The 19,951-nt window shown below is 34.1% G+C and overlaps 3 protein-coding genes across 7 annotated transcripts; all 3 read right to left on the reverse strand.

Annotated features, from left to right (window-relative positions):
• Window positions 1-641: 641 nt before the first annotated feature.
• On the reverse strand, window positions 642-4,871 carry LOC118035899 (uncharacterized). Its single transcript, XM_035041568.2, has 5 exons — window positions 4,455-4,871; window positions 3,329-3,541; window positions 2,641-2,789; window positions 2,497-2,565; window positions 642-2,415 (listed from the first exon to the last, which is right to left on the reverse strand). The coding sequence occupies exons 1-5, from the start codon at window positions 4,671-4,673 to the stop codon at window positions 1,020-1,022; spliced, it is 2,046 nt and encodes a 681-aa protein (XP_034897459.1). The 5' UTR covers window positions 4,674-4,871; the 3' UTR covers window positions 642-1,019.
• An 828-nt stretch (window positions 4,872-5,699) lies between these two features.
• Window positions 5,700-12,358, reverse strand: LOC118035900 (small RNA 2'-O-methyltransferase). Of its 3 annotated transcripts, XM_035041573.2 has the most exons (11): window positions 12,058-12,358; window positions 11,208-11,483; window positions 10,796-10,885; window positions 10,172-10,629; window positions 9,705-9,944; window positions 8,732-9,084; window positions 8,129-8,437; window positions 7,463-7,614; window positions 7,231-7,347; window positions 6,998-7,120; window positions 5,700-6,431 (listed from the first exon to the last, which is right to left on the reverse strand). In XM_035041573.2, exons 2-11 carry the CDS (start codon window positions 11,463-11,465, stop codon window positions 5,970-5,972), a joined length of 2,562 nt encoding a protein of 853 aa, XP_034897464.1. In that variant the 5' UTR covers window positions 11,466-11,483; window positions 12,058-12,358; the 3' UTR covers window positions 5,700-5,969. The 3 variants fall into 3 exon arrangements, with proteins under 3 accessions (XP_034897464.1, XP_073264109.1, XP_034897462.1); XM_073408008.1 differs by having other exon boundaries at window positions 8,129-9,084; window positions 9,705-9,821; XM_035041571.2 differs by having other exon boundaries at window positions 8,129-9,084.
• Window positions 12,359-13,317: 959 nt separating this feature from the next.
• LOC118035874 (probable 3-hydroxyisobutyrate dehydrogenase, mitochondrial) lies at window positions 13,318-17,991 on the reverse strand. 3 transcript variants are annotated; one of them, XM_035041536.2, is made up of 11 exons: window positions 17,808-17,947; window positions 17,249-17,309; window positions 16,681-16,769; window positions 16,267-16,381; window positions 15,253-15,403; window positions 15,081-15,163; window positions 14,755-14,850; window positions 14,337-14,479; window positions 13,982-14,066; window positions 13,751-13,830; window positions 13,318-13,618 (listed from the first exon to the last, which is right to left on the reverse strand). In XM_035041536.2, the coding sequence occupies exons 3-11, from the start codon at window positions 16,740-16,742 to the stop codon at window positions 13,531-13,533; spliced, it is 903 nt and encodes a 300-aa protein (XP_034897427.1). In that variant the 5' UTR covers window positions 16,743-16,769; window positions 17,249-17,309; window positions 17,808-17,947; the 3' UTR covers window positions 13,318-13,530. The 3 variants fall into 3 exon arrangements, with proteins under 3 accessions (XP_034897427.1, XP_034897425.1, XP_073263344.1); XM_035041534.2 differs by lacking the exon at window positions 17,249-17,309 and having other exon boundaries at window positions 17,808-17,991; XM_073407243.1 differs by lacking the exons at window positions 17,249-17,309; window positions 17,808-17,947 and adding an exon at window positions 17,664-17,695.
• Between the last annotated feature and the right edge of the window lie 1,960 nt (window positions 17,992-19,951).

The following is a 19,951-nucleotide window of genomic DNA, read 5'->3' on the forward strand; positions in this document are numbered from 1 at the left end:
GACTAGGTTATAGCATGTTCCTATATTGGGATTAAATCCAAGAGAAAAGTTTAAAAATATATATTTTGTTCCTGTGAATGAATCAATGCTTAAGTCAAAGGGAAAAAAAATATATAATTATCATGTTATTAATTCTATTAGAATTTCTTCTCAAGATAAAATATCACTACCTATTTTTTAATTTATATTTTATAATTTATATGAAGATTGACAAAGATAAAAACAATACAAGGAAGATAATAATAAATAAGTAATATAGAATTTTATTGAAAAAAAACATTACATAAAAAATTTAATTTAAAAGTTTTTTATTGCAAGTAGTTTCTCTATTAATTTCTTTAATAAACCCAAAATAATTTACATAAACAAGATAAGAAACTAAAAGTTTGAATGAGAAAGGAAAAACATAATAAAAAATTTAAATAAATTAGAAAATTTAAAAATAAAGAGAAAAGCAATAAAATTAGCATAATTAGCACCTTCAAAATCTAATTTAAAATTTTTAAAAAATTTCGACTAGTTATGATCAATCGATTTTTCTTTTGACGGAAATTAAATCTAATTTTTTTAAAAAATTTCAATCAATTAACGATTTTTCTCTTGACCAAATATAAATATAATACAACTATAAAATCAAAAAGTTATTGATGCAAATCTCACATTCTTTAGATATAGTTCTATCATAAATAGCTACATAAATATTTCTACAAAATTATCTACATAGCCTAGTCATACGAGATCTGCAACTAACCAACTAATCAGAACTAAAAGTTTGGTGTTTAATATCATATGATTGATGAGTGACATGGATACACTATACAAGGAAACAATGAAGGCGGGAAGAAAGTCTAAAAAAGACATCACAATGCTTGATGCAACAGTATGAGCCAAGCAGAAAAAATTTGAGATAGAAAAAAGATAGACACTCCACTCCATATTACATGATTTTGATCAGTGCAGTTCAAAAACTCTCAAACATCACTGAATTATATCCACTTCTGACGTATTTTGATTCAAGCTCATGGACTATCTGGAGTAGGAGTTATGTCTCGGAAAACCTGCAACCTGTTTCTCCTCTTTGTATTCACATCCTCTGCAGATTCGTAAGACAGTGAGCGTCGCGCTGTGGAATTCCTTGATGAAACTGCATTCATGGATGTACCATAGCCATCTTGAAGATCAGCTGCTTCAAGTTTTCGACAAATAGTTCCTAGCTGATTCTCTTGGTAAGAATTCTGATGAAATGTGTTGACATTTAGATTTTCATCACTGCATGCTTCTTCATAATTCCAACTATGGAAACTCTGGCCAAGGTCTGTAGTTAACGGGTCCAGTTCTTCTTCTTCTTCTTCAACCATATCTGCCCAACTCTTGTGATGAGATTTGAGTGAGCTGTCCTTTCCAAGATATTTATTTCCAGCAGTTTCTGCTGATTGATCCCAGTCACAATCAGTGGAGGCTTTTGATACCCATGCATTGTCTTCTGTTGCAGATTTCCTTTGGCGACCATTTTCCTGAACATTTCTTTTCCAGCTTGTATGATTATCAGTTAAGTCAAATAGTTCTCCAGAGAGATTCCGGATTGCATTCTCTTTTTCTGTCTCAGCTGTATCCTCTCCCCACCTTACCCTTCTCTGATCTCCTTTTCCGGATTCCGGATTGCAACATCTTCTTGGTTGTGTATGTATGGCTGGAGATGTAAATGTCTTCTTCTGTTCTGAACATGGGCCTATTTCAGCAAAACTAAACCGGTAATCCTTCATTTTTCTGGCAAAACCAAGCCTTTCACCTGGGCTTGCAAAACTAGAATCTCTCCTCCAGCTATTGTCAACTGCAGTTTGTGGAGAAGACTGTGGACCACCTATCAGTCCAAATGATATAAATTGAGAGCTCCTATTATTGGATGCAAAGAAGTTTTTCTCATTCTCAGAGTGATTCTGCCAATAAGATCTTCTATTATGTTCATCTGACAGCACTCTATCTTCATTAAATACGCCTGTGCACTTTCTAGAGTCCACGAATCCGGAAACATCTCCATTCCGGGAGCTGGTCACCTCTTTCAAATTTCTGGTGGTAGGCAATGCCAAAGACCTTTGGTGAACTTTTTCATCTTGTTCGGTTGGTTTAACTGCACCTGTGCACTTTCTAGAGTCCACAAATCCCGAAACATCTCCATTCCGGGAGCTAGCAACCTCTTCTTCGGTTGGTTTAACTATCAAAAGTGACTCTAATTCAGTCAGGATTTGACAAGCACGCTCGAAAGATTTAGCATAGGAATCATCCATTGGTTTACTTCCAGATGAAGCTTTTACGGTTAGAAGCAGAGATTTTGCTTCTGGAATTCTGTTCATGTGCATCAAGCAGATAGCCAAGTTGCACTGCTTGTTCTGATCTGGCTCCAAAGCTATACCTTTCCTGAAAATCAAATTTTATTTCATGAAGAAGATCGCCATTTTCATGTCTAGGTCTATCTTCCAACGCAGAAAAATAGTTTACCTGTAATATTGTTCAGCCAAACCATAATCGTGATGCTGTAAGCAAGCCCACGCCAAATTCCCTAATATCCTGCATCAGTTAAAATCAAATAACAACCAAAGGTATACAGTATAAATAGGAAAGAAGCAAAACAAGTGGGATCACCTTGATCTTTCTTGTTCAACAGTTATTTGAATCTTCCTCCCTTGGGATCTGGCAGTCTTTGTCTTCTTGCCAGAAAAAGCAATACCCTCTTCTATGTTCTTCAGTTTGCGTTGAAGCATTTCGATCTCTTCTTCAATCCTTCCAGATCTCTGCAAAAGAAGAGAAATCTCGAGATATAAACATGCTTCACAATCCAATATATTGTGACAACAGCCTCAGTGAGCTAAATGGATGAGCTAACCAGATTCCTCAAAACAAACAGAAAATTATTTGGCCACACACATCGTAAATGCATGCTTCTAACTCAACAATATCTGTTAGGTCTCTTAGTGAAAATAATTATTATCTTTACCATCTAAAAAAAAAAAACAGCTTGACCTGCACTACCTATGAAATGTGGACGCCTTTGCATTCATTAAAAAGCCTGATGTAGAAGAAAATTTCAGACCTTAACTACATTTCAAACTGAATGAGTTCCATTTTGTTTGACATTAGTGCAGAAAACTAGTAAACCTTGCAAGGATGCTTTCCCAAGAAGACAGCTCATAAATGATCTAAGATGGTTCTTTACATAGATTTTCCTTATGAAATGTCAATATGCTAATGGAGAAATCACATTACCAGATCATCAGGGTCAATTATTGCCAAAATACTAAAGTTTGCAAAGATGGAAAAAGTAGCATTTCACCTTGTAGAGTTCAACTAGCACATTGTCAATAGATTCCTGGGAATCATAGGGACAGAGATGACGAAAGGATTTGACCGCCTCAATTGCCTCATCAGCTCGATCCAATTGCTTCATCACCACTGCCATGTCTTTCAAGGCACTATCAACTCGATCCCCAGAATTGATAGCAGCCCAGAATAGGGAAACAGCCTTGCTTGGATCCTTCTCTATTAACTGTAATTAAAGATTCAACTATCAAAATCAAACACAAACACAGGATCTGAACCCGAAAATTAATATATCCAATTAAGTTCCAAAAATCATCCATTAGTGAGTCCTCTTTAAACAGTCAAGATATCCAGGAGCCTAAAATGGAATGTCAAAAACTGTAATGAAATGTGAATACATGAAGAGTTAAAACAACAAATTAACCTTATTCTTTCCCAAGGAAACTAATAAATAATCTTACAGCTCATAGTGGTATAAGCTAATTGTATTACTCTTTACTACTTCAGTGCCTTAATTCCCCTTATCAAGTGACAATGTCTAATGCATGACTCTATTTATTTCAATTCCCTTTTCCTTTTCTCACATTTCTTACCTTGCAGCAGTTACCATGTGAAATCGAGTGATTTTTCATGCAAATAAAAGTTCTATTCTCCTAGAAATCAATGGGGAGACATGATATGTCAAATCTCATTCTAACCTGTATTATCCAAACCTAGAAATTCACAAGACAGATCACATTTAAGTTTCAAGAACCAGAAATTTCAAAAGAAGTTCTCCAAAAAAAAGAGATTAAAATCAACTTATGGGATAATTTGGCATTTCAATTATTAATTAACCAAAAACAGACATAAATCCACAGTTTAATCTCCTCTCTCAATTTCAACCAAACAGATAATTTGCAAGTAAACATAGAATAGGAAAAAAAACATAAAAAAGGAAGAAGAACCCACAAAAATTCATGAACCTTAACTACCACTAGATAACTAATACTCTTCAAGAACCCAAGTATTTTCCAACTAAAACAACATATGAAACAAGGATTGAAACTAAACTCAAAACCTGCCAAGACTAAAACTTCTTCAAAAACCCCATAAAAACCATTAATCCAAACAACAAAAGAACCCTTAAAAGTTATTACCTGGACATGTTTGGCTCTGACATAAGGAGAATCACCGGCAGGGACTTTATGAATAACATGAAAAATATCACGTTTACAACTAGGAGAAGACACCCTTTCTTTCCTCTCTGACATTGGCATCATGGCAACCGCCGGAGAATGTTGAGACCTCCATGACGCCGGCGGTGTCCAGAATCCCTTTGCCGGAGAATTCTTGTCGTTGTTGTTATTAGACCACATTTTCAATAGAAAGTTTCTTTAAGACCTTTAATTTTTCTTGAATTTTTTCAAGAAAGTAATATAAGAAAAGAACTCAAAGAATTGGGTTTTTCGTGAAGGGAGTGATAGGAGGTTCGTTTTTTGCTTGGTTAGAGAGAAAGTGAAGGAAAATTTTTATTGAGAGAGGAGAGAAATCATAGAGAGGTGTGATGATTGAGGGAAGCAAAAGGGAAGGTGAAAATGTGAAAACAGAAAAGACTAGCCGTTTTATAATAACTAGCCGTTGGAATTCGCACGTGTGGCGTTTTGCACGTGTGTTTGTGTAAATTTTATTTTATTTTTCTAAAATCACTCTCTCTTTTTATTTCTTTACTTTTTCTTTTTAGAGATTGAATATTTTTTAAAGTTAAGAAAAAAAATTTGCTTGATAGTAATATTTCCAGGGTCTAATCCTAAATAAATTACTGGAAATCAACTGAGTATATAATTTTTTTTATTTATGTAGAAAAAAATTCTTTAAAATTAACTTGATTAGAATTTTAAATAAGTTTAACAAAATCAATCTAGATGGAGTTTAATAAAATTAATCAAGATTAATTCATTAATTTAAAAATTCATAAACTAATATAAAAAATCAATTCAACTTAAAAGATATTTGAAAATATAATAATGGTTTTTATAGAATGTTTTTTTACGAAATACATTAAATAATATTTTTTTTATTTTTAAATATATTTTTTAAACGTCACATTAATTTAAAAGAAAAAACAAATTCAAATTTTCATAAAAAATAAGTTGAACCCCAGCCCCAAAGCCCAAAAAAACACTTAAAAACAAGCCTAAATCAAGCTTAGATGGTGAATTTGTCAAAATCAACCCACTGATCGGCGAGTTTAATAACTATTCTGAAAATCCCTATGATTTATCCTTTTTATTATTTTATTTTAAAAAAAAAATCCAAAACAATAAGATATGAATATGAATCTGATGAGGTAAATGATTTTGCATGTAAACAAAAAAAAAAAAACTAGCATAAATACATATAGATGATCAAAATAGACTTGTATTAATTAGGCAGGAATTCTCTCAGTATTCATAAATGGCATGGGGTCTTTGAATGAATAAGAACATGCAATCCCTTCATTTCCCTGCCAAAATATTTGGCCCAGCGGCAAGAAAAAATGCATCCTTTCTGAGCCTGCACTTGCCTAATTCTGTTAGATGCTTTCTCCTTCCTAGAAATAATGTAATATATCAGTACAGGGCTGTACTAATTAACTAATATCTTTGTCTGGGTGTGGTTTAGAAACGCTAAAATTAGTTTCTTGTCGAAGAGGGTACCGATCTATCATCGCAGCTCCACTCCCATATAACTTTGCAATGCTCAGAGGAATTTTCTTGTGTTGGAAGATCATCTTCATCAAGTAGGCTCTCCTGTTTAAAGACAGCAATTTGCGATGCAAAGCCTGGTTCCACATCACCAGAACCACCAACCCCACTGAACTCGACACTGTAATGGTGCCTCTTGGCTAGACCTGATGCCCAATGGTTGAACTGCTCTCTTGTCCACTCAAACTTGTGGTCATGGTTGCGAAATTTACATGACTGTGACTGCCTTTTCTCCTCTGGATCTTCTTCTTGAGTTGTGGGACTGGATCCTTGTAGAATCACGTTGTATTCGTAATTTGGGGTGGAAACTATAAGAACCTTTGGTCGAAAAAAACTCAATGCAATGTCACCAAAAAGACAGGCCTGTTCCTCCTCCATATGCTCAATTACCTATAAGCTCAAAGACATCAGGTGAAAATAAGAAAATCAGAGGAGATGGAAACCAGTTCATTGATTTATAGAAACTACGTCTTTAATGATGCTAAAAGTTTGTGGCAGTACAATTACACATGCAAAAACTAAAATTATCACAGCAAGGAGATACTATTAACATAGGTAGAATAAGAATTTGGCACAACTAGAGGCAACATAGGGCTAATCAATTTTCAAAATGCTAATATAAGTTAATTTTGTAAGGCACATTTGAGCTCTCCCAACATTCAAAGGGAGGTTGTAGACTGGCACAATAATAAATAGATAAAACATGTCAATGACCCCAAAAATTCTGGGAATCCAAAACATAGCATGATCAAAGGCACACATGAACTCCCTTTCTAAATGTTCAAAATTATGTAATATGCAAAAAATCAAACGCCAAGCAAAACATATTTGTTGATAGATACTGCCACCATTGTATGATATTCCAGCCAAAGAAACAAAAAAGAAAGATCAAACTGGCATGCTAACCCAAGAGCTCCAACCTAGCAAGAAATGTACCACAGGAGGAAGGTAAATACCTCTAAGCAAGTGCCAATATCAAATCCACACAATCGAGGATCAAACTCTGTGATGGAACCATCATAAAGAATAGCAGATTTGATGCCTGTATCTGACTTTGCACTCAGTTTGGCATGCAGTATCTGCATAATTAACAATACCCAAGACATGTGACTAATTCAAGCGTGTAGCTAACAAACAAATAAAGAGCATAGAGCATAGCGGAGAAACATTGCTCAGAAATGATTCAGACCTTTGCAGCACGGCTAAGACTCTTCTTTGATAAGTCAGCACCAACAATCTTTTCTAGTGAAGTTGGGTAATCTAACAAAGAATCCAATAAACTTCCAGAGCCACATCCGAAGTCAACCTGAAAAAAAAAAAAAAAAAAGTCGGAGACAAAGAAGATGATAATGGTGAGTGATAAAAATTGCAAACTCAACTTTCTGTTGTTAACTGTTAAATAAGAAATACAAAATATGTACCAAAGTTGTAGCACTGGATTTTTTAATATGCTGCACAGCATATTCCACCCGTTGCTTGGAGAGCGGAGGGCTGAAAAGAGCCTGCTCCATTCTTTCTTCTGGTGGTTCTGTCACTCGCAACAAGGTTACATGGTATTCTAAGCAGCAAACTTCTGCCAAAACAGGAACACAGAAGATCATTTCAGAATAAGTTAGATGTCAGATCCAATTGTTAAACTAAATTTATGTCATAAACTAAGATTTTTCATCTTCAAAGAGTACAAGTACAGGTTGCCATATAACATAAATTCCATTATATAGTAAGTCAGTTCTGTTTCTAATAATTATGGGAGAAACAAATCATGCTCGTTGTTCCCTTCATGTCATAAATGGTTGTCATTATAAGAAGAAATAATTAACAACAAAAAGAGCAATTCATCTCAAGAATTAATAAAAAGCAACAATCTCAATCTCCAAAACCAAAGATAAATAAAGAAATGGATAAGATCTGCTTCCTTATTGGGAAATCCAAAGTTTTAGGAAAGTAAATCAATTTAGTCAGCCATGTCTTGATTCAGTACATTAACTAGGTTAGCTATGTTTTGATCTAGGTTGAAAATAGAAACCAATAAATCAAAACCAAGGTTGCAAAAATCATCAATCAGATGTCAAGAAGCACATAATTACCTGAGGATAACAATGAACGAATCCTTGCAGGATCATCAACTGCAGCTAAAATGAACTCTTGAGGGGGCAAATTCATGTTGAAATGAGCACACTGGCCAACTGACATTTGTGTCACAACTCCTTCAAGAGTGGAAACCACTGTTCCATTCCCTATCTCAAACTCAAATTCATCTTTACTTTCAATAAGCTCTTTTGTATGTCCACCTTCTGTCACCAAGGACACAGAGTAACTTATACACAACAAGGATCCATTGGAGGAACAGACACCGGAATATGAGCCTTCAATGTTTGGTAAGCAAACATCTTGTCCTGACAAAGTATATTCCATATTAGTTCTTTTTGATTCAGGTAATTTGGATCCTTGACACCAACTTTGCTGAACATTATGAAGAGATTGGCATAAAGCAAACTCTTTAAGAAAGTTTTCAGAAGATAAGCTAATGTCGAGGGCAGCAGCAGAGCAATTTAGCTTCTCCAAAGGCATGCCAAGGTCCTTGAAATATGCATTTAACCATGAGAGAACTTTCAGAGAAGCACTCTGGATAGCATCAGTTTGCTTCTTATAAATCTCCTTAGGGGAACACTCTATGATCAAATCCTTACCCTTGGAAAATACTTTTACTGTGCACCTAAAGCTGCTTTCCAGTCCTACTGATTCTCCATCACCAGCATTTAAACTTTCTCCATTAGTGTATTCAGTTGCTAGTTCAGCTGCCTCAGTAACCTTCAACTTCTTCTGTGATCTTGGTAACTTGCATGATGCCTTTAAAGGAATACTTGTAGTGGAGAAGATAGGTTCAGATAGCTGGTGCTGACGGCAGAATGTGCATAGGATTTCCCTTGGGAAGGAACCCCTCCAATTTGTTTTTGTAGTGAATACGGAGGGCAACTCTGCAGCAAGTATTGCTTCTCGAGACAACTTGTAATTTCCACTAGGTATCTTGCTTACAAGCATCCTGAATAAGCCAATCTAAATTGATTAAATAATGAATTGTTGAAGGCTTAGTGTATTAAAGTACATTATGGAACAGTGTGTGCATCGCATAGGAGATGCAAACTTTGGTGATAAACTGTAGGGGTCATTCATTGCCACAATAATTAATATGGAGCAATAAAATGGTCTAAATTCTAAGTAATAGACCATACAACAGTTGATTAATTAAGAAAAAAGTTTGGTATTCATCTTCACATAAGCAATTATGAAAAAAAAAACAAATAAAAGTAGTATATCCAGCAAAAATATAATGTGAGAGAAAAATAAGTTTGATATTGAACTTCATATAAGAAATTTAAAAAGAAGAAGAAGAAGAATAAGATGGATGGATTATATCAAGCAAATTATGTGCAATTGAAAATGCAACAATAAAATGGCATCATATTAGAATGAATAACTTGAACTTTAATTCAGCAAAAAGCTTAACCTTCGGTGACATTATTAAACATGAACTAAGCATTGTACTACCGAAGCACATCAAGCTTGCATCAAAACTAAGGTTTGAACAACATTGCAGAGAGAAGATAGAAAAGACTAATGATGGTAAACCAAGAGATTCATGGGAAAGAATTCAAAAGAGACCTGTAATATGATTGGAGGGACACATCTTCGTGGAAAAGTTCTTTAGACCTCCATGTGTATCCAACAGATGCCATAATTGCATCACCATATATTTCTTGACCACAGAAGTAGTTTGCCCTTGCATTCAAAAGTCCTACGTGAAAATCTTTCACATTTCCATGGTCTGACAATAGTTCCATCACAAGTGACTCAGAAGCAGCAAAATACAATCTTGTATCAGAAGAAGCTTTACCAATAGTCCTGTTATGTAGTGGTTCCAAAAAACAGTCATTCTTATTCCAGTTTGATAGGAAAGAAAAAAAATTATTTGATAAAACAGAATATGATGCTACAAAAAGAAGAATAAGACATCTTCCAAACAAGAAAACAACATCACATCATGTCATATCTGTAAGGAATAAGGAACCCAATTTAGGCGAAAAAATACACCATCTCAGGCTTTCTGTATTATAACTAATTCCACCTACCTTGAGAGCAAAACTCTGCTGGCATCTGTTACACCAAGTTTTTGTGCAATAACATCCAGGTAATATCCAGAAGAAGAAATATCAAGAGTCACTGGCTGAATAGTTTCGTCCAATGAAGCCGGGATCTGTATTGCTTTAACTAATATGTTTTCTGGGGAACCAGATTGCTGGATATCTGATGACTCTATGATCTCAGTGGGATATGGATTTTGCTTCTGAATTGAAAGCTGCCCCTTGGATGTTACAACAGACCCTGATAATCTTGGTATGGCCCTCATAATTGATGACAAAGCCAAAAAGGGTTTTGATTCCACCTCAGGGTTGAGTAATTTACATAGATTACTTGTCTTTGTATCACAGGCAGCAATGACAGAAGCAGGTATCAGACCATAAAGACCACCTTTTCTCTGCAAAGCTGCTCTAAGGTGACCACTCAGTGGATGAAGAGATGAAAGGAACTAACAAAGACACAAAAGTAAAGGAGGAGAGGTTAGAGCACATCATTATGCACAAACCAAGTCAAGGATCCTTGCATATATATGACTGGCAAAAACCAAGTGATCTGCAAGTATTACAAGTAGAACACAAACTGTTATATAATTCAGTTCTATACAAACTACCAACCTCGTCTGTAAATAGATATTTGATTCGATCAATCAAAGCATCACAAGGATCCTTTTCAGATGGGTTTTCGTCTGCGGGATTGTTGCCTAGCTGCAGGATAAATAGTAAATAAACAGTTAAGTAGTTAAATTACATTGCCAAAAAAAGAAGGTAGGGACAAAAGAAAGATCTACATCTGTCTTCAGATTAATGAACTAAACTATAGCAGAAGAAAAGCTGAAAACTGCATGATAAATTAATCTCAAAGAAAACATGATGAATAAAAGAGCAAATGTGTAAAAATACAATTGCTTCTCTATAAGCAATTGCATTGTCCAAAGAACAGCTTAATCTCCTCACATAGTCACACAGAATAAGTATCTACATTCAGGCAGCCGAAATAACCAACAAAACTGAGGAAGCTAAAGCATACCTTTTTTAAAGCCAAATCAGCAGCAGACTGCTCGGCATCCTTCTTCTTTCTGCAGATATCAGAAACAACAGTAAATTCTGGAAGTTCTAACCGGCACCGAAATAGAGAGGGGCCTTTATGAGGAATTGCCAATCCTGGGCATCCATTCTTAGCTGACTCCTCCTTTACCTCCTCGACCGTATAGCATGCCTTGTTCGCAAACTTTTGGTGTATGATAGCTTTAGGTGAAAAAACTGTCTTCTTCACTCCAATTTCCATATGCAACCTCCAAAAGTTCTAATAAAAGTCACAACCACACATATAACTGTTAATAATGCAACCAAATTCAATTACATAAAATAAAACTTTATCATGAAATGCACAATGCTAGAAGCCAATTTGCTCTGTCTTTATTCAGAAACCAAACAGCCACGTACATAAAAATAAATAAATTTGCTTCACTCCATTTTCCATAAGCAACCCACAAAGGCTCTAATAAACGTTACATGCATAATTAAGCAATTGGAATAGTAAAACACATCTGTTTCTGAGTTTTCTCAGTAACCAAACAGCCCCATACATAAAAAGACAAGAGCTTTATGCAATCAATGAAAAACAAAGCGAAGAATTAAGCTGTAATTGAAACAAAAAGCATAGAAACACAAAAATCTAAATGACCCAGAATTCAAAATACTCCAATGCACAAACTTTACCATCTCCCACGCTCAAAAGTCACCCTATATGCGTATGTATAGACGTATCTGTAGTGTATGACTGAGTATGTACAGATAATGTACAATAAGCATGCATAAATACATTCAAAAACAATAATACAAGAAAATCAGAGGAGCAGGGAGGGGGAGGGTTGTACCTGTGAAAAAGAACAATGTATGCAAATGGGGCTGTGGGTTTGTTTGGCCTCTTGAGTCCCTTCTCTGCTAAGAAGAGTGTTTTTGCCTTATGGGTTCTCTGGGGTTCTAGAGAGAGATGGAGGAGGGAAAGAAAGGTGGTGTTTATAGTGTACGAGGACTTTGGAAGATTAAGACACCATATAGGGTCACAAGGAAAAAGGAGTTGCCAAGAAAGTACTGAGGTATAGTACTTGAAAGAAGCAAGGGTTTGCATTTTTTCCACAGGTTTGTTATCTATGCTTGTTAACTTGTCGGGGTGGGTTGGGAAATAGTTTTTAAAGACAATTTTTTTTCTTTTGGATATATATAGATTGTGTTATACATATTCTATTGAAAGTTATTAAACTTGATTTTATTCTATGAATTAACTCATAAAATTTATGATTTAAAGTTTAATTTTAATTGAATTTTAAAAGATATTAATACGGTGATAATTTGATTAATTTTATCAAGTAAATATAAACTTAGTTAGGTGAATATCTCGAAAACTTTTTTAAGGAAACAAAATAAAATAATATTATTTTAATAATAATAATTTACTCAGTTAATGTTGGTTTCAGCCACCTAAACAGCCATGTCTTTTCCCAAATTGGTTTCAAATATAACTTGGAAACAAGGATTCATTTTGTTCGTGTTACTAAGCTTCTAAAGTTTCGGACAAGGAAAGGATAAAAAAGAAGAGTGAAAAGAAATGAAACTTGGTGAAGAAGGGAATTTTATGCCTTTTTTGACTTTGAAGTTGAACATGTTTTTTATTTAAAATTTAAATCTTTTTAAAAAATAATTTTTTTATATTTTTAAATTATTTTAATATACTTAAACAGTACATCAGGAATAATAAGTTCAAACAATTCTTTAGAATTTTCACTTGCGGCGAGAGAAGAAACACAAAGCTTAAGATATGTTTTAGCTAAGATGGCTAAGATACGCTGCTGCTGTTATTGGCATGGAGGGTGCCCCTTTACACTTTTTAAAGATGATGCATCCTTCTCTTTTTTCATGGAATGAAAATTGACCGCATCAAATATTTGGGGTGATGGGATCTTTGATCTTCATTTTCTTCATCATCATCATCAGACAGTATATTTGCATTCCAATTTTCAATCCTCTTAAGAACAAGTTTCAAACTATGTTGATATTAGTCGTTCTTCCAAAACGAGTGTTTCTTGCCCTTTGTCAAAGGAAATTATGGTGGGCAGAAAAGGAAGAACATATAGCCCTTTTCTATATGAAGCATTCTGTATTGTAAAAGTTTGTGATTCATGATGGATATGGTCACCAAGCTTCACAAAGGGTGACAGTTTTTGTTAGTGACAATTTATTTCATACAGAACAAGGCAATCAGTTTACTAGCTCTAATAATGGTTCCACCTTCAGAGTTTGTGAACACTGGGGCCCTAGTTATCTGCTACTAGAAACCACTCCTTGGTCAGCTAAAGTTCATCCTGGCCACTGTAATAATGGCGGAAAACACAGGAGAAGTCCTTGCTTTCATGTCCATCCTTGCACAGCTCTGTGTATCTGCACAGAATGCATTGAAGATAAAGGAAAGCAGAAATCATATGCACTCAGTTCCGACAGTTTCATGTTAGTTAAGAAAAACAAGATTCAAAAATGGAAATGTCATTTGTTGTACGAAGCAGAGGTAGTTACATCTCTTGTGCTTGGTATGTCAGAGGACATTGAAGACCAACCTCCTTGGCTGATGTTGCAGCAAGGTTCAAGTCCTTAGCCTGCATCATACAAAAGAAAATGTTCATCATGCTCATGATCAGGCCAACAACTCAAATATTGTAAGGACACAACAGCCATTCGGCAGGCAGGTTTCAAAATTCCTTCTCAATAATAATTCAAGTACCAGCGAGAAATAGGTAAATCACCCACCATGAGCTTAGATGCAAATCCGCCAGTGTAGTTCCTCGAAGCTGGCACGCCTTCCATCACTCCAGGAACTGGATTATAACTATCACTGCATGTGGGGAATTTCATCCAGTTAATTTATGTGGTTTCCAGGTAATTACTCATCAGATTTCAAGATTTTAAACTGAAGATTCTTATTCTTCATTTTCATTTCTTAGGTATTTTGATAGTTAGTCACTCCTACTAACTCTCTAGCACAAACTTGAACCCAAACAAGGAACTGTCACTGGTTTAAAAGGCTGGCTTCTTCACAATGTCACTCGAAATTGAAGCCAAGCTATCCAATGTCAGTAAAACCTGTAACAGTCAAGACAGATACCTACTCCAACACCGAGCACTTGAAGTGTTTAAAACCTTTGTCAGGGTACCAGCAGAAATTCCAAGCGACTGACCAAGAACAAAGGCTTCTGATACCCCTAGCATGCTCACAGCCAATGCCAAGTTGTTGCAAATCTTTGCTGCCTAAACAACAAATGCAGCACCAGAGATATCAGATGCTTGAAAAGTGAACTCCAGCAGGTGAAGATTGAATATATTTTCCACTCATGTGCTGAAATATAGCACTCCTTTTTCATTGATTGCATTTCCATTTATCTTATCTCAGTTGCAGGACTTAAACTGAAGATTGAATATTGCATTTCCCTCATGATTTTTAACATCTGATAAATTGGAAAATAAATACCCATGGTTCGAAATAAACTTAATAGGACTAGCTTTGAGTGCTAGCAATAACTTACCGAACCTGTTCCTGCTCCACCACAATAAATTGCATTTTTACCCATTGAAAGAAATAAGGGTTTGGCAGCAAGATAAGCATCCTCAGAGCCACCAACCTGAGTCAAAAAATCTTTGGCCCTTCAAGTAAATTATAAGAAGAGCACAAGATGGTATTTAAGATGTTATGTGGAATAATAGCAGTCTAAACCACCATACTCTCCCCAAGTATGGGGTCCCTAGTCTCTAATCTTGCCACCTTAAACCCAACAAAGTAAATCCAAACTGAACTTACAGAACTTATAAAGCGCAAGTGAAAAGTGATTCTGAGAAAGGTGAGAAACCATACCATAAAAGTAAGTGTACCAGCTTCTGCAGCAAGAACACCTCCAGAAACAGGAGCATCCAACATGACAGGTTTCTCCCAGTGATCTCCATAAGTCATAAGAGATATAATTCGTTGTTAGAACAGGAAAGGAAGAGCATTAATGATTTGTACAGAAAACACTACAAAGTGATACCTTTCTTTTCTTTTAGAATACAATTAGATACTGCTACAGAAACCTTTCTCGATGTCTGGGGATCAATTGTAGATGAATCCATTAACAATTGTGGTCTCATGGGATTTGCACAACGAAGCAAACCATTTGGTCCAGTGTACACATCCAATACCTGCATCATTTAGACTACTGCTCTCATACTGACAGACAAGGCAGGGTAAACAAAAGAAGAAGGTGGAACCTTTCAAAAAGCATATATTGATTCAGACTGAGACATCTGAGTTTTCAAACTATTAAAATTAAACAGCATGCAGGAAGAAATATGGATGCATCCATACACAGGATAAATTGTTATAGATTAGAGAAGAGGATTTTATAGCTACTTCAGCAGTAGATTTTCGTTGCTTTTGGGATTTAAGTTGCAGTTTTTCACAAGAAGTGTACTGATATTCGATGTTTTCATCCAGAAAATTGGTGCTTTTTAAGCAATGGTCATAGGCTCATTGCTGTCTAAAATCTATCATGAAAGGCTACAGCAGCATGAATGGTTTCAATCTCTCAATTCTTAGCTTTACTTTCCAGTTTCCCCCTTCTTTTTCCTTGCAAGCATGCCAAAACATGTTGTGAATGATTTTGTTTCAAGCCTCATTTCTACAAGCACATTATCAAAGGGTTACTTTGACTCTCTATGAAAAGAAGAACCATAGATATGAAATATTTCCATTTCTTATCTCTAAGAACCGAGAACTCTTTTCCAAATCCCTAATGCCATCCACTGGGACTTATCTTATAGTAGGATTCGATGAGCTCATTCTCTTCCCTTACCTAAGGAACACCAGCTCTTTCGACTTTATGGGTTGCAATGCAGAGGCTTTCATATTTATATTTATATTTAAAAGATTCAGTGACATAACAGAGAGGATGAAGCAATGTCTTAACAAGTTAGTACATTATATGAACAAAACGCTATGAAACCACAGAGCTGCATATATCCTGAACATCACAGACATGACCGAATGGAACTACAATACTTACATGAGATGAAGATGGCAGCATTGTTATAACAACATCACTTGCTTCTGCAACTTCAAATGGTGTTTCTTTCGTTGGAACTCCCATGTCAGAAAACATCTTCATGACATTACAGTTTCTGAATTAAATTCGAATTTTACCATTGATTCCAGGTGATTAGATAGATGTATGCATTAACTTCCATATATTAAACCACGCAACTAAGTGTATAACACAGATAAAAGAGTTTTCAATGCCAATCTTAGGCATGCCAACTCCTCTCAGCACATATATGTTACCATTTTCACTAAGTTCAACAACTCTAACAGCAAGCGTTGCCAAAAGATTATAAAACTCAACCTGTTATTTACAGAACTTTGTTTCAATCAATTTACAGAAGCCATGACCACAACAGAGGGGAAAAGGCTTATGACTTACAAGTCATGAACAGCCACTTTGTATCCATTCTTGATCAGGTTATTTGCCATTCTGGATCCCATATTTCCCAGCCCTATGAATCCTACACTCTGTAGTACACCAATCAATTGAAAAGGGCACAAAGAGCATTATAAAACAAGAAAAAAAAAAAAAGCAGACATTGTTTCAGCTGAAATAGGCATTTAAACAGCCAATCATTCTTCTTGATGCATAGTGCATGTGATTTAACAAGCTAATTCATATACCATTTACGGTATACATTACCGAAAAAAACAAAGAAGAAAAGAAGTCGTTCTCAATTTCAAGGGTGCAGATCAGGGCTAGAAATAAACCATTCATTCAACACCAAATTGAACTCCCCTTGAACTTTGTTTAACATAGTCAATAGAAATATTGTTATAAAAAATGTTACTAGCTTGATAACAACTCACACCCAGGTCCATATTTTCATAAGTACTTGATTATGCCTCTTTTTTCACTCAAAACACCCTGCAGAACATTCAGTGAGGGAGATGAAGACTCGAATTACTTAAGTTAAACGGCTCATCAAAGAAAGCAAATTCCTTACTAGTGGAAACCATATTTGTTGAAGTTGAATAACATTTTAGTTTTCCTTCAGTCAATTTGATCTGGAAAAAAAAATCAGCAATCATTCTCCAGTAATTTTCAAACCACTGACTTTTATTTAAAGATTACTGGTTGTAGCCTATTTGAGAAATTTATACACTAGACAAGCTTGAATTTTGAATTTTAAAGCTATTAGCAAGAATTTAAAGCCCTCTTTAGTCTTGACACATGGAATTCAGAACTATTTGACAGTGACACAATTCTATATTTTTTACTAACTCATTCTCTTAAAGATAATATGATTATCCATGTAATTAACTTGTTAGAACCCCAAGAAGCAAGCTTTAAAATTCTTTTAGATCAAGATTTTAAAATTATTCTCATCTGTTTGACTTGTTTGAATCCAAAGAACCAACCTTTTCATTGAGTTGTTCATCATCACCTAACCCATATGAACTAGAAGTTTGATTCTAATCCAAAGCATGACATATCAGTGATTCCAACAAAACGGGTATCCACACATTACTTTATATTATTGAAAGTGATACTAAAAGGGTTACCTCAAACTGGGATGAGAGTTGTGAAGAAGAGAATCCATGAAGTGGAACATATTGAAAGAATGGAGATTTGGTTTTCAAAAGAGACAGTGAAGCTCTCACTCTGCAGATTGCCATGGATAAGTGTCACACCTTTTTTTTCTTCCTTATTGGACAAAGCTTTGACTGGTTTTTTTGGTACTATGAAGTATCAATTATGAGATTACATTACTGTTTTTGTTACATTTCCAAAAATATTTTAAAAAAATTTAATATTTTTTTATTTTAAATTAATATTTTTTTAATATTTTTAAATTATTTTAATATATTGATATAAAAAATAGTGTTGGTAGCAATATATTATTAAAAAATAAAATTTATATTATTTTAATATATTTTTAAATAAAAGGTAATAAGAAATTTTTTTTTGTTACATTGGATTGTAATAGCAACTGCGTGTTTGGTAGTGTGGTACTTTTATGGTTGTGATTTGAAAAAAGTTATTTTATAAAAAGTAATTTTAATTGATGGTTGGTTTAGTATTTATTTATGTTTTGTTAAAATTGTGGTTGAATTTGATGTTGAACAAAAAATAGTTTAATGTGTTTGGTTAAAAAATTGTTTTTCAAATTAAGGTTATAAAAATAATATATATATATATATATAGATGGTTTTGAATTTAAATATTGTAGATTTAACTATTGTCATTACATCATGAAATAAATAATACTTTATATAAAATATTTTTTATTATTTAATTAAACTATTTATAATTTTATCATGCATGAAATATATCCGACAAGAACTAGAGTTTTCTTGGTTTCTTAAGCGCGTAACAACATCAAGTAAAATATAATCAGGAATAAAATTTGGATTACGATCAAATTCTACAAATGTAATATCATCAATAAAATACAATTAAAAATAAAAAATTTTAATTTAATTTTTTTTTATTAAATCGAATCGGTTCAATGTATTTGGCAAACCTCATCCGAAGAGAATCATGCACTACTGTGCATGTGAACTCCACCGTGGATGTTCAGTGGAGAGTGACGTTTGCAGATTTGCAGAAAATAATTGAGCGCTGCTTTTTATAAATCTATTTTTTAAAAAAAAAATTATGTATATAATATAATAAACTATATGTTGGAGTTACCAACCAAATTATGTCTATATTTCGCTTTAAACATAGACGTAATCTCTTAAATAAACATCTGACACATTGAGTGGCCGCTGACAGTGTTTTCTTTTTATATGGGCAAAAAAAAAACAGATTCTTTAGAAGAGTGCATGAAATTTTCACATAGCAATCAATGAGACAAACCTGCAATTAAAATGATATTATTTTAATTTTTATTAAAATAATTAAAATAAAATTATTTTTAAAAAAATAAAAAAATCAAGTTTCATCATCTGCTAGAAGGAAAATTTCACATGCGTGCATGTTTAAAACTTGCTTGCAAAATTGCAATGAATTAACCTCAAATTAAGCACTAAAAATGTCCCATTTGTTGAAAGATTTTTGTCATGGGATGAAATATGGAAATGAGTAATAGTAAGTCTAAGTTAACAATTTATAGTTGATTAAAGTGGTTCGACACTTGTTTTTTTTAAATAAGACCTTGAGTTTGAGTTTTGTGAATAAAGTACACCATTACTAGAAGAGTTTTACTTCTTAATGGATCGTTTCGACTCGATTGAACTAGTTAGGATCAAGTAAACTTTTAGATGCCAAGATTTAGACAAAAAAAAACAATTTATTCACAATAGAGTTGAAGGTGTTGGTTGTTCTTGGCTACTCTTTGGTACGAGTATTGTAAAATTTAGTTGATCTAACTTCTTTATTGCAACATAGAGGTTGGTGTTTTCTTTATGATGTTTGAGTCAGGCCAATTTGCGAAGTAATATTAGACCTTTTGTTTTGAACTATCAATGACATGGTATTAGAGCTTCTTGATTGTGCTTGACGTTTGAAGGATTGATTATAATTTTGATTCACCATAGAATTCATGATATGCCCAATTAATATAGGAATGGCAACCTTGATGGTGACCTCCATCAACCAATCTACCATATCCCTATATTTATTCAAATCTTTTTAAAAAAAAAAATAAGAAATTAATGCAAATAAAAATAACACGGCCAAGAAATACTATGGATTCTGCATG

This window comes from Populus alba, chromosome 1 (genome assembly GCF_005239225.2).
Source record: "Populus alba chromosome 1, ASM523922v2, whole genome shotgun sequence".
NCBI lineage: Eukaryota > Viridiplantae > Streptophyta > Magnoliopsida > Malpighiales > Salicaceae > Populus > Populus alba.

Excerpts from the sequence above, each read along its gene's own strand:
- LOC118035900 (XM_035041571.2), bottom strand. The coding sequence starts at position 11,465 with ATGGAAATTGGAGTGAAGAAGACAGTTTTTTCACCTAAAGCTATCATA. Across the intron at positions 10,630-10,795 it reads AATATCTATTTACAGACGAG|TTCCTTTCATCTCTTCATCC; the intron begins GTTGGTAGTTTG and ends TGTCTTTGTTAG. Across the intron at positions 7,615-8,128 it reads TCGTTCATTGTTATCCTCAG|AAGTTTGCTGCTTAGAATAC; the intron begins GTAATTATGTGC and ends CTGTTTTGGCAG.
- LOC118035899 (XM_035041568.2), bottom strand. The coding sequence starts at position 4,673 with ATGTGGTCTAATAACAACAACGACAAGAATTCTCCGGCAAAGGGATTC. Across the intron at positions 2,566-2,640 it reads GTTGAACAAGAAAGATCAAG|GATATTAGGGAATTTGGCGT; the intron begins GTGATCCCACTT and ends TAACTGATGCAG. Across the intron at positions 2,416-2,496 it reads TTGGCTGAACAATATTACAG|GAAAGGTATAGCTTTGGAGC; the intron begins GTAAACTATTTT and ends TTTGATTTTCAG.
- LOC118035874 (XM_035041534.2), bottom strand. The coding sequence starts at position 17,921 with ATGGCAATCTGCAGAGTGAGAGCTTCACTGTCTCTTTTGAAAACCAAA. Across the intron at positions 15,164-15,252 it reads TATTCTAAAAGAAAAGAAAG|ATCACTGGGAGAAACCTGTC; the intron begins GTATCACTTTGT and ends TGACTTATGGAG. Across the intron at positions 13,831-13,981 it reads GATTTGCATCTAAGCTCATG|GCTAAGGACTTGAACCTTGC; the intron begins GTGGGTGATTTA and ends TGTATGATGCAG.